This window comes from Ursus arctos, unplaced genomic scaffold (genome assembly GCF_023065955.2).
Source record: "Ursus arctos isolate Adak ecotype North America unplaced genomic scaffold, UrsArc2.0 scaffold_34, whole genome shotgun sequence".
Lineage (NCBI taxonomy): Eukaryota > Metazoa > Chordata > Mammalia > Carnivora > Ursidae > Ursus > Ursus arctos.
In genome coordinates, this window is record NW_026623030.1 from 30,863,642 (window position 1) to 30,875,989 (window position 12,348).

Sequence of the window (12,348 nt, forward strand, 5' to 3'; positions counted from 1 at the left end):
GGATCGGGCTCAAAACAGACGCAGCCACATGAACCAGGAGCCTATGTGGGTGCCGTCAGCGGAGACTGAGGAAGACAGGGAGGCGGAGCGCGGGGACCCACTGGGCGCGGCACAGACGGCACCGCCGCTCCTTCACTTTCCACCTGTAAGCAGGCACGTCACGGTCTATCTGGGCAGGTGTGGTAACGGTGTTTGCACATCTTCCCCCCCCAGAGAAGCAGGGCCAGGTCGGGTTGCCCTCTGCCACGTGGGGGTCTCACCTGCTGGCGGACGGCCATGTGTGAGGGGGTGGGGTCCCCGCACGCTGCCCAGCACAGTGCGAGCAGGGCGTAAGCATGGCATTCCAGGGCTGTCTCTGCCCAGATGTTCTGGGGACACTGAGGCTGCCCACCCGGTGGCTCCCGCCAGCACTTCCCAGACCCCGAGGCCCCCGAGGTCGGGCTGTGGTTCATACCATTCAGAAACAGTTCTCATGAGGTGGCCGCGTATCTCCATGGTGCAAACCAAGACCCAGCTTTTGGTCCTGGACGACGGCATATCCGAACAGACGGTGGCCAGACCGTCCATAGGTGGAACTCTGGCCCCCGGTCTCTCAGCTGGCCCTGGACGACCAGCCCTGGGCCAGCGACGACGGCTTCCCCAGCTCAGGACCAGCCTGAGAAGCCAAATATTCCCCCCAACCACCCACGTGGGACACCTATACCCGTCCGCTAGGGCTTCTCAACACATACCACACGGCGGGCGGGCTGACCACGCACATTCGTCCCTCACCGTCCTGGAGGCTGGATGTCCGGACCCAGCTGTCCCTCCTGAGGCCCCTCTCCTGGGACGCAGACACCCGGCTCCCTGTGCTGTGCTCACGAGCTGGGCGGCATCCCGCTCTGCTGACCACTCCCCCTGTGCTGGAGAAAGGACACCGGTTGAGGGAGTCGGGTAGACATTTTCGAAGATAAACCAGCAAAACCACGGCCGCTGTAAGTCCTGTTTCCGTACCCTATCAAACCTAACGAATAGGAGTGTTATAACTTTATAAAAGCTAAATTTGAATCACAGCTTGAACGTTTGAAAATGTTGAACTTGCTGTGTTCTTTTTGTCCTTTAAACAGAAGTAAAAAACCTTATGGTCTCAGACCTTCCCATGGGCCTTTGAGAAGTTCACAGGCCAGTTCCTAAAATTGGGCCTGATGTGCCTGATCCGTCCTGCAGTCCACACCCCACGGGAACACACCGTCCACACAGAGAAGCTCCAGCCCACCGCTGTCCACAGCAGCCAAGAGGTGGGAGCAGCCCCAGTGTCCAGGACGAAGGGTACACAAAACGTGGTCCATCATGCAGAGAAATATGTCACCTTAAGAAAGAAGGCACTTGTGACGCCTGCCACAACCTGGATGGACCCTGAGGACGTGGTGCCGAGGGAAAGAGGCCGGGGCCGGAGGGACAGACACTGCAGCAAGATCCCACTCACCCCAGGGCCCAGAGCCGGCGGGGTCCTAGAGACGGAGCAGGCGGTGGCCGCCAGGGGCTGGGGCGGGGCCCGTGTTTAGTGGGGACAGAACGTTAGTTTGGGAAGATGAGAGAGTCCCAGGTGGACGGTGGTGGCGGCTGACGACCGACCGTGTGAAGGTGCTTAAGGCCCCTGACCTGCACCATTACGAAGGCCAGAAGATAAAATGTTGACCCGTATCTTCCCACAGAAAATCAAAAGCCGCAGGCCCCCCTCACCCTCCCTGGAGGCGTGGCTGTTCCTGAACTTGAAGATGGGGCATTCACAAACCCCCCCCCCCCCCGCTTATGTTAAAATATTCTTTTATGGGGGCGCCTGGGCGGCTCCGTCATCGGTGAGCGTCTGCCCTCGGCTCAGGTCGTGATCTCAGGGTCCTGGGATCGAGCCCCGCGTCCGGCTCCCATCAGCGGGGAGGCCGCTTCTTCCTCTGCCTCTGCCGCTCCCCCCACCCCCACTCCTGCATGCTCTCACTCTATCAAAAATAAATAAAATCTTTAAAATATATATACTCCTTTATAAACGGAGTCTCTTTTCTTGGATATTTGTTTGTAAACCTCTCAGGCCAGACACCTGCCCACAGTCTCTCCTTCCGAACCTCAGCATCAGGTGTGACCCGAAGCATCCCAATCTGGCAAATAAAAGCTTGATGCCAAACCTTGCCAGAGATCACAGATCCCGACAGATTATCCCCTGCCCCGTGACCACCATCGTTTGAGCATTGCCCGTCAAGCTGGGGCCTTTCCCACCCCGCGTCTTTGCTGCTCTGAGAAACGGCGGCGTGCCCCGGACCAGGGCGCTGGGCCCGCCTCTGCTCACCTCCACACAGAGGAGCAGGCCACACGGGGGAATGCCCGACACGGCCCAGTCCTTGCAGACAATCTCTCCCTGGCTGTTGGTAACTGCCCGAGCATTCAGTGGTCCTGCCTTTTTGTCTTGGGCCCCACCTGCTCCCCTGCGTGGAAGGGAGACCCGCCAAGCCGTAATTCCAGAAAAGACTCCAGCCCCTGAGCGGGGATCAGGAGGACCGAGGCCAAGGGAGCCCAGGGCAAAGTCTGCAGCTCCTCCCCTATCTCCGTCCTGCCCCCACCTTGCACTCCACGAGAGCCTGTGTCCATGGTGCCGGGGGACAGCATGTAAGCAGGCATGGCGGGGCGCACGGACCCGGGGAAGCTGACCACAACCGCTGCAGCACTGGCCGGACAGCCAGCACTGGGTCAGGGACCCCGGCCTCCCCTGGCTCTCCCCACCTCCAAGTCAGGACCAGCCAATATGCCCCCTAACCAGTCAGGTGGGATGCCCCCACCCCCTGGCCTCGGGTCGCCTGCAGCACCTTCCCCACATCCCATCTGTGAGTCTGCGGACCCCACCTGGGGGCTGACTCCCCAGCTCTGGATAAACGACCTGTGTATCCTCACTGGGGGTGGGGGGTCTTCATTGATTCCTGCAGACGCCGTTCATTTGATAAATGTTTACTGACTTCTCATTACTGATTAGGTGCTAGGCTCTGAGAGGAAAGGACTGCGCGTCCCTGCCACCTAGAGGGGCTCGGTCTAGTTTGGGAAACGGTCGCGTCAACAAATAGATGAGGCCGAATGAGGTAGAAACGGGCGGGGCGAGGTGGGGGTGTAAGGGGGTTAGCAGCCGAGGAGAGGAGGCGCCTGCGGGGAGAGCCGCAGTCCAGCGGCTCCGGGAGGGGCTCCGGGACGCCGGGCAGGGTCCGGGCTGGAGCAGGAACCCAGAGGGACTGGGGAGCCACAGGCGGCCTCCGCACTGCCTAACGAGGGGCCCCAAACTCAGTAGCCTGGAAGGGCCGCTTGTCACTGTCTTCTCCCTGTGGGTTGGCCGCGCAGGGGGCGGCTCTCTCGGTCCGAGTCCCGCACGGTCACAGCGGCTCTGCGCCCCAGTCCCAAGCCTGGTAGCGCGGGTGGGGAGGGAGCCCCAGGCAGGCGGCCGCGGGGGTCGGTGGAGACGCAGGAGCGTGGGGTCCGGGGAGCCCAGGGGCAGCGGCGGGGCTGGTGATGGGCATGGGGCTTCTGTGAGGGGCGCCGGGCGTTCTAAAGTCAGACTGGGGTGCTTGCAAACCCTGTGAAGATTTTGGAAACGATGAGTTCCACGCTCCAAACGCGTAAATTGGATGGCGTGGGAATTTGATCTCAACGAAGCTGTTTAGAAAAGGAAATCTATTTTTGCTTGTATGTTGAACTCTTACTTATAGAATTCAAAGGTTTTAGAATTCAACTGAATAAATTTTTTTCACCTGTAAATTTTCACTTGTAAAACTTTTTCACTTGAAAAACTAGTATGAGACTCAGTCCTCCTACGACTAATTTCTTTAACCTATTTAAAAGTATTATGTGGGCACCTGGGTGGCTCAGTCAGTTAAGCATCTGCCTTCAGCTCAGGTCCTGGGATCGAGCCCCGACTCCGGCAGTCCATTCCTCCCCCCCCCCACAGCTCGCTTGTGCGCTCTCTCTCTCTCACAAATAAATAAAAAATTTTAAAGTATTATGCAAATTATAAATTTTAATGGACACAGTGGCTGTCCTTACAAATTGTATGACTAGGGTCCACACTGCTTTTCTCCCAGCCTGGGGAGTTTGCATCAAGTGCTCTCATTTTATTTATATTTTTCATTAAACAGGTTTTTTTCTTTTCTTTCGTTCCTTCTTTTTTTTTTTTTTTTTTAAGGAAGCTGTTTGCCCACCATGGCGCCTGAACGCACAAGGTCAGGATCAATAGTCACGGGCTTTACCAACTGAGCCAACCGGCCGCTCCACTGGTTTCCTCCTTTTCTGTCCAGCGGACTTCCGGACACCCCATGTAAACTTCCCAGTAAGTATTCGCAGTCTCCGGAGCCCAAACAGACTGCACGCTGAATGTGCTCTAGTAACTGGAACCTTCCCAGGGGCCCTCGCGCTCTCCTCGCGCCTGCTGTGCAGCCCTCACGGCACAGGGCAGGAGACTCGTCTCAAGAACAGAATCGATACATTCTGGGACAAACGCGAGATTGTATTGCATACCTTTTCTTCCGAGAAAAGAGGAGGAAGGTACGCGCAGGCAGGCAGAAGACAAAACGCCTGCTCACGGCGGCCGGGGCCCAGCTTCGCCCGCAGGAGGGACGCTGCAGAGTGGAGACGCTCGTTCAGTCCGTCTGTCTTCATCACTGGAATTCAACTGCCTCTCCCAGACTCTCCAGCCACCTTTCCTAAAAGTCATCCTTCCTGGGACCCAACAAGCCACAGCCACCTGCGGATGCAAGTCTGTGCTCAAATCCGATCATTTTCTTCAATATTCGTCACTTGTCTTCTCTTCCTTGAACCCTGTGTCCCAGGCTCCCGGCTGTCCTCTCACTCTGGACCCCGCCTCTGTGCTCCGCTCTGAGTTGGTGGTGTTCCCTCCTCTCAGCCTCCTGGACGAGCTGTTCTCCTCTAGCTCACGTCCTGCAATCACCATGGGGCCCAGCAGGCCAGCTAACCACACCGCATCGCAAGTTCTCACCGCCTCTGGCTGAAGCTTCTGCTGGTGGGGTCAGTGTGCCAGATGTTGAGGCAGGCTGCTTGCCCCTCCCGGGTGGTGGGGTCAGGCTGGTCACTGCATCGGAGACATGCAGTGACCAGCCCCTGGCCAGTGGGAAGGCCGTGTGCCCTATGCTCCTGTAACCCATGGCGGACAGACTGACCAGCCACTCGCCTCCAAGGCACAGAGACCCTCTCTGCCAACACCAGCATCCGCGGGCCTGGGGGGCAGGGAAGCACCCCAGGGCAAGGTCTCTGTCTTCCCTGGCCACAGGCAGCAGGGAGCAGTGGCCCATCCTGCCCAGCACCCAGGCAGCACCATGACCCACCCCCTTCACCAGCCCCTGGCACCACTCTGGACTGGCCTGGTTTGGGGATTTTACATAAATGGGCTCAGACAGCAGGCAGCCTTCAGGGACTAGCCTCATTCACTTAGCATAATGTCTTCGCCTATGTCCTGACGAATGGAACGTACGAGGGGCTTTTTCCATTTATTGCAGAATTCTATTCCATTGTATGGATACACCACATACCACTTACTCATTCAACAGTTGACAGACATTTGGGCTGTTTCCGATCTTAGCCGTCATGTATAATGCTAAGAACATTCATGTACAAGTTTCTGCGTGACAACGTGTTTTCATTTCTTTTGGGTATTCCGTCCAGAGGTGGAATTGTGGCTCCTGTGGTGGCTGAAGTCCAACCCTTTTGATGTACTGCCACGTGGTTTTCCAACGTCTGTCACGTCTTTCCTGGTGGTGAAGTGATGTCTCCCTTCTGACGGAGGATGTTGAGAATTTTTTCAGGTACTTACTGGCCATTTGTGTATCTTCTTTGGAAAAATTTCTATTCAGATACTTTGCCCATTTTTAAAATCCGTTATTTATCATCTTGTTATAAGTTGCCATAGTTTTTTTTTTTTTTAAGATACAAATCCTTATCACATATGTGGTTTGCAAATATTTTCTCCCATTCTGTGGGTAACTTTTCACTTTCTCGATGGTGTCCTTTGAAGCACAGAAGTTTTTAATTTTGGTGAAGTCCAGTTTATTTTTTCTTTTTTTTTTTTTGTTTACATCTTTGTTGTAATTTATAATATTCTATTGCCAAATCTAAGGCCACAAATGTTTACTCCCATGTTTTCTTCTAAGAGTTTCATGGTTTTCATTCTTACATTTAGGTCCTTTTTGAGTTAGTCTCCACATGTGATGTGAGGTAGGGGGTTTAACTTCATTCTTTTGCACGTGGATGTCCAGTTTCCCAGGACGGTTTTTTGAAACACTACTCTTTCCCATTAAATTATTTTGGTACCTGTCAAAAATCAATTTATTTTATTCTATTTAACATTTATATTTTACTTTTCAGTTCCCAGTTCAATTCCCTAGATCTGCATTTTTTTAAAAAGATTTTATCTATTTATTTGACAGAGAGAGAGAGAGACAGCGAGAGAGGGAGCACAAGCAGGGGAGTGGGAGAGGAAGAAGCAGTCCTCCCGCCGAGCAGGGAGCCCATGCGGGGGCCCATCCCAGGCCCCTGGGATCAGCCCTGAGCCGAAGGCAGACCCTCAACGACTGAGCCACCCAGGCGGCCCTCTAGATCTGCATTTCTATCCTTAGGCCAGTGAGAATGGAATTGCTGGGTCCTACAGTCGCTTGTCTGGATTACTCTCGCTTTGTAGTAAGGGTTGAACTTGGAAAGCAGGAGTCCTCCAACTTGCTCTTCTTTATCAAGGTTATTTTGACAACTCTGGGTCCCTTGTGTTTCCATATGAATTTTAGGATCAGCTTATCCATTTCTGCACCTGGGACTTTGGTAGGGATTGTGCTGAAGCTGTAGATAAATTTGGATTTAGTGATAGATGGTAGAGTCTTAGAAATGACAGCGGAGGAACAAGCAACAAAAGAGAAAAAATAGACAAACTGATTTCACTGAAATTAAAGACTTTTGTGCCTCAAAGGGCATTACCAAGACAGAGAAAATATAACCTGCAATGGGAGAAAAACTTGCAAATCTGACAAGGGCTTAGTAGTCAGAATATATAGAGAATTGTTCCAAACCAACAACAGAAAGGCAAACCTAATTTTAAAACCAGCAGCAGATTAAATAGACATTTATCCACACGAGTTACACCATTTCCACCACTAGAATGGCAATGACTAAACGAGCTGAAACTAGCAAGTGTAGACGAGGACGTGCAGAGACTGGAACCGCACACTGCTGATCGGAGCTTAAGTGGCTCAGCTGCAGATCAGCAAAGGGGCTGTTGGGGCAAAGAAAGGCCCCCAGGGCCGAGTGAACCGGCCGGGAGCGTGCCCTCGCTGAGCAGCGACGGCGGCCCGGAGCCAAGGACCGCCCTTCGGAAGTCACCTCCTCGTGCACCTTACCCTCGCACCGTGTGGCAAGTCAACGGTTCCCCATAAGGCTGGGAAAGCTGCGTATCCAACAGGCCGGCCCTCCCGCCGGGGCGCGCGCCGCCGTCAGACGCCGCTGGGGCCGCGGGCCGCGTCCTCCTCCCGCGTCTCAGCCAAGCCCCCGGCGGCTCTGGGTCCTCCCCGGGGACGTGCGCCCGGTGCGTCCTCGGGCCCTCCGCGAGCGCGCTGGGGCGCAGGCTGCCGAACTCACCTCTGCGCGCTGCGGGCCCACCTGGCGACACCTGCCGACACCTGCCAGGTGCGCCCCGCGGCTCCGGGCCCCCGCGCGGGCGGGGCGGGGCGGGGCGGGGCGGCCGCGCCAGGCCACGCCCCGGGGCGGTGCCGCGGGGTTCCCCTGCCCGCGCCCCTGGCCCGCAGGGTGCGCGCCGCGTCGTGGCCCTGGCGGAGCTCCGGGCCATGGCGGCCGCCGAGCCCAAGCCCCCCGCGGGGGCGCACGCGGCCAGGGGACTGGCCCAGGGCTGCTGGTCGGCGTTCTGGGACTACGAGACGCCCAAGGTGATCGTGGTGAAGAACCGGCGCCTGGGCGTCGTGTACCGCGCGGTGCAGCTGCTCATCTTGCTGTACTTCGTGTGGTGGGTGCGGCCGGGCCGGGGCGCGGGGCCGGGGCGCGGGGCGGGGGAGGGTCCCGGTCGCCTCCAGAGCGGCCTGCCCGCCCCGCAGGTACGTGTTTATCGTGCAGAAGAGCTACCAGGACAGCGAGACGGGCCCCGAGAGCTCCGTCATCACCAAGGTCAAGGGCATCACCTCCTCCGAGCACAAAGTGTGGGACGTGGAGGAGTACGTCAAGCCCCCCGAGGTGCGCTACCCGCCCCGCGCGCCCCGGGAAGGAGCGAGGGGTGCCTGCGCTGCCCGCCCCGGCCGACCGTCCCCTCTTTCTGAGCCCAGGGAGGCAGCGTGTTCAGCATCATTACCAGGATTGAGGTCACACCCTCCCAGACCCTCGGAACCTGCCCCGAGGTGAGGCCGGGCGGAGGGCAGAGCTGGGGCGGAGGGAGGGGCGCCAGCCGTGCCGCCCCAGGAGGTGTGGGGCCCTGACCGAGCCGGCTCCTCCCTAGAGCATGAGAGTCCGCGACGCCACCTGCGGCTCGGACGAGGACTGCGTGGCTGGGCAGCTGGACATGCTGGGAAACGGTCAGTGCGCGCCAGCGGGGGTGGGACGGGCCGCGCCCTCGCCCCTTGAGCGCACTTCTGCCCGCAGGCCTGCGGACCGGACGCTGCGTACCCTACTATCAAGGCTCGGCCAAGACCTGCGAGGTGTCCGGCTGGTGCCCTGTGGAAGACGGGGCCTCTGTCAGGTGTGCACACCCGGTGACCCCACCTAGCTGGGCCCGGCTGACACCCCAGCCCGACTCTGGTTCGCTCCTTTCTCTCCTCAGGGAGCGGAGCTGGGCTATGCCGGGGAGGGGGACTGGGGCGGGAAGACTAAATGCATCCAGTCTGCCTCCTCAGCCAATTTCTCGGCAAGATGGCCCCAAATTTCACCATCCTCATCAAGAACAGCATCCACTACCCTAAATTCCAGTTCTCCAAGTAAGAGCCACTAGGGTATGGCGACCAGGGGCTAGGGATGGGCACTCCCTCTGGGGAGCGTGGTGTTCGTGGGTTCAGAGCCCCCGACATGGCCGGGCCCTGTCCACAGGGGCAACATAGAGCACGGGAAGGATGGCTACCTGAAACACTGCACATTCGATGAGGTCTCTGATCTCTACTGTCCCATTTTCAAGCTGGGCTTCATTGTGGAACAGGCGGGGGAGAACTTCACGGAGCTGGCACATACGGTGAGGGGCAGCCGAGGGACAGTGGGGGAGTCAGCTCTCCTTTCAGGTGCTGGCTCCTACCTGTGGACAAAAGGTCTGCCAACCCCCTTTGCAGTCTTGGCCAACCCTGGCCCTGTTCAGGCAGAGGGAGGAGAAACACGATCGGCCAACCCATCTGGGCATGTACGGCTCCTGCTAAATTATTGACTCCTGGTCACAGAGCTGGCCACCAGTGTCCCCTCATGCTTCAGAATCGGGGTGCTCCCCAAGCACCCCGGCTCTCAACCCTGAGCTGCCCCCGGTGCCCTGAGATGAGCACCCCATATGCAGTCTCAGGGCAGGACCCCACAGCCCTCAAGGGTCCTCTGTGTGCCCTCCCTGACACCCACCTCTGTGCCCACTTCTGGGCAGGGTGGCGTCATTGGGGTCATCATCAACTGGGACTGTGACCTGGACCTGTCAGCATCGAAGTGCAACCCCAAGTACTCCTTCCGGAGGCTTGACCCCAAGCACGTCCCAGCTTCATCTGGCTACAACTTCAGGTACCTTGGCCTTGGGATGCCTGGGTCCTCGTCCGCCCTGGCGGTGGTGGCTCCAAGATGACAGGGCAGGCGCTCAGAGTTCAGGGGTCCGGGGGGGGTGGAGTCTTGGGGCGTCCCATCTTGGGTGATGGGCGGGCACCCACCACCATGCTCCTTGGGCTCATTCTTTCCCAGGTTTGCCAAATACTACAAGACAAACGGCAGCACCACACGCACGCTTATCAAGGCCTATGGGATCCGCATTGATGTCATCGTGCACGGACAGGTAAACCAGCCTGCTCTACCCACCCGGGATTCAGGCAGGCCCAGGACTGAGCTGGCACAGCCCCTTGTCCCCCACCCTCCCTGAGCTCCCCTTGCCGCAGACCCACAACCATCTAAGGCAGCCTCCCCTCCCAAGGCAGGGAAGTTCAGCCTGATTCCCACCATCATTAACCTGGCCACAGCACTGACCTCCATCGGGGTGGTAAGGAAGTGCATGCTGGGCATGGGGGGGGGGCTTGGGGGCGGGGACGGGAGGAGGTGTCTCCTGGGCCCTCACATGTGGGTCTCGCTGGCCCAGGGCTCCTTCCTGTGTGACTGGATCTTGCTGACGTTTATGAACAAAAACAAGGTGTACAGCCATAAGAAATTCGACAAGGTGTGCACGCCGAGACGCTCCCCTGGTAGCTGGCCTGTGACTCTGGCTCTTGTGTTGGGCCAGGCCCCTCCCCCGCCCGGTCCCCGCTCTGCAGACCCAGGCCAGGCGGGCCAAGCTCTGGCTGCCCCGCCCCCATGGCTTTGCCCCGCCTCTGCCCCGCCCGAGCAGATGGTGGACCCTCCTGAGCAGACCGCAGGACCGGAGCCGTGCGCCCCCGAGCCTTCCCCGCAGGACTCCACACTCGCAGACCCCCGAGGTTTGGCCCGGCTCTGAGCCCATCACACACCTTCCCTCATGCTGTGTCGAAGGCTCTGCCTGGTAGGGCCCTGAAGTCTGGGGTCCCAAGAGACCGAGCCCCAGCTCCCCCAGCAGCCCACGGGGACCTGGGGCCCTGCCCTCGCACCTCAACCGTGAGAAACTGGGAACTACAAGACCTCCGTGCAGCCGGGCTGTGGGCCGACACCAAGTGGATGGCACCTTGACCCCAGCTGGCCCCCCAACTTCCCCCAGGGCCTGGGGGGGGGCAAACTCCTGCCTTCTCCTCCCCAGCTGCCCCCCCCCCAGCTTCTCACCCCTCTGCGCCCAGACCCTTTGCTTGCTTCATAGCCAAGAAACCACACATCCGGAATCCAATAAACCTGTAACCAGAACCTCTGGCCTCATTTTTGAGGAAGAGCATCCTGAGCCCTGAAGACAAACATGTAGGAGAGGGTCCTTGCGTGTGGCAGCTGTGGGCGCCCTCGGTCCTGTCTCCCCTCTAACCAGCCTGGGTGCAGAGTGCACGGGCACGTCTACCCCCACGTCCAGCCAGGTCATGATGATGTCCGACCAGGTGGGTGGTGGGGGTGAGCACAGAGACGGACGGTGCATGAGCTCAACTCATCCCAGCACCTGCCCTGCAGTGAGCCTGCTTACTAGCTTCCTGGGGGTGGGGGTGTCACCCCAGACCCAAACCTCAAAATATGGGACAGGATGGGGGACTCTGGAGGACGAGGGGAGCCAGGGAGTAGGTGACGAGAGTCATACTAAGGAAAACCTGGCTCTTGTTCCCGGTACCTGTGCAAGCATCCCGGGTCCCACGCACAACAGCGCCCGGGCAAGGCAGGCATTTGGTGCTGGGGAGGGGATGGACAAGGCAGGGCCAGGTTGAGAAGGAGCACAGGCCAGCAACAGCGGGTCAGGCCTGCAGATAATTGGCCAGCACACTCGCGGATGCCACAGTGGTCATTACATTCAGAGACTCTGCCTGGTGCCTGCCTGGCCAGGCCCCCCCTTGAGGGGCTGCCAGAACTGGGCTGGATGGCCATTTCCCTAGCAACGGGCATGGCAAGCACGCACGGCATGCTTTGCACAGATCACCTCAGCTGGGATCCCACCACTTCCAAGGTCCCATGAAGGCTCAGACCCTGCCCAGCCGGAGTCCCCAAGTCCCAAGTGACACTGGCAGGTGGCCAGAGCCAGTCCACCTGCCCACACCCACCCGGGCCAGCTGTGACACACACCTGGGAAGCCCCCACCAGACCCTCCCATCCTCAGGGTGAGGATTCCACGGTCACCCAAATGCCTATAACATCCTAGCTGTCTGGCTCACCGACATCCAGCTCTAGTTTTGGAGAAACTGGCTTTTCCAGTTGGGGCTGGACAGCAGCTCAAGGACCATAGCCAGGGGTTCAGGTTTCCCATTCCCAAGCAGGAGTGACCCTGGGGCCCTCAGACACCCCAAATGCCCCAGACCCTAAGCTGGCCTCTGCGGGAGCCACCCTGCTGCAGGGATGGGGGTAGGAGGGTGTTGCAGCGTCGAGTGAGGTGTGCGGGCCCTCAGTCCCACCCCACCCCCCTCTGGGACTTCTCCAGCTCCACTTCCAGGAAGCCTAGTTAGCCCCCCCGCCCCCACCCAGCCCTAATTTGATTTGATCTCCATCTGGGGGCTGATGCAGGCTCTGTCCATCTTCCAGCCA

The 12,348-nt window shown here is 58.6% G+C and overlaps 1 protein-coding gene across 1 annotated transcript; it reads left to right on the top strand.

The window, feature by feature from the left end:
- Nucleotides 1–7,847: 7,847 nt before the first annotated feature.
- On the top strand, nt 7,848–10,663 carry P2RX2 (purinergic receptor P2X 2). The gene is made up of 11 exons (XM_026514636.2): nt 7,848–8,023; nt 8,112–8,247; nt 8,337–8,408; nt 8,507–8,582; nt 8,650–8,746; nt 8,901–8,981; nt 9,091–9,229; nt 9,620–9,750; nt 9,925–10,015; nt 10,151–10,216; nt 10,313–10,663. The coding sequence occupies exons 1-11, from the start codon at nt 7,848–7,850 to the stop codon at nt 10,661–10,663; spliced, it is 1,416 nt and encodes a 471-aa protein (XP_026370421.1).
- The last annotated feature ends 1,685 nt before the right edge of the window (nt 10,664–12,348 follow it).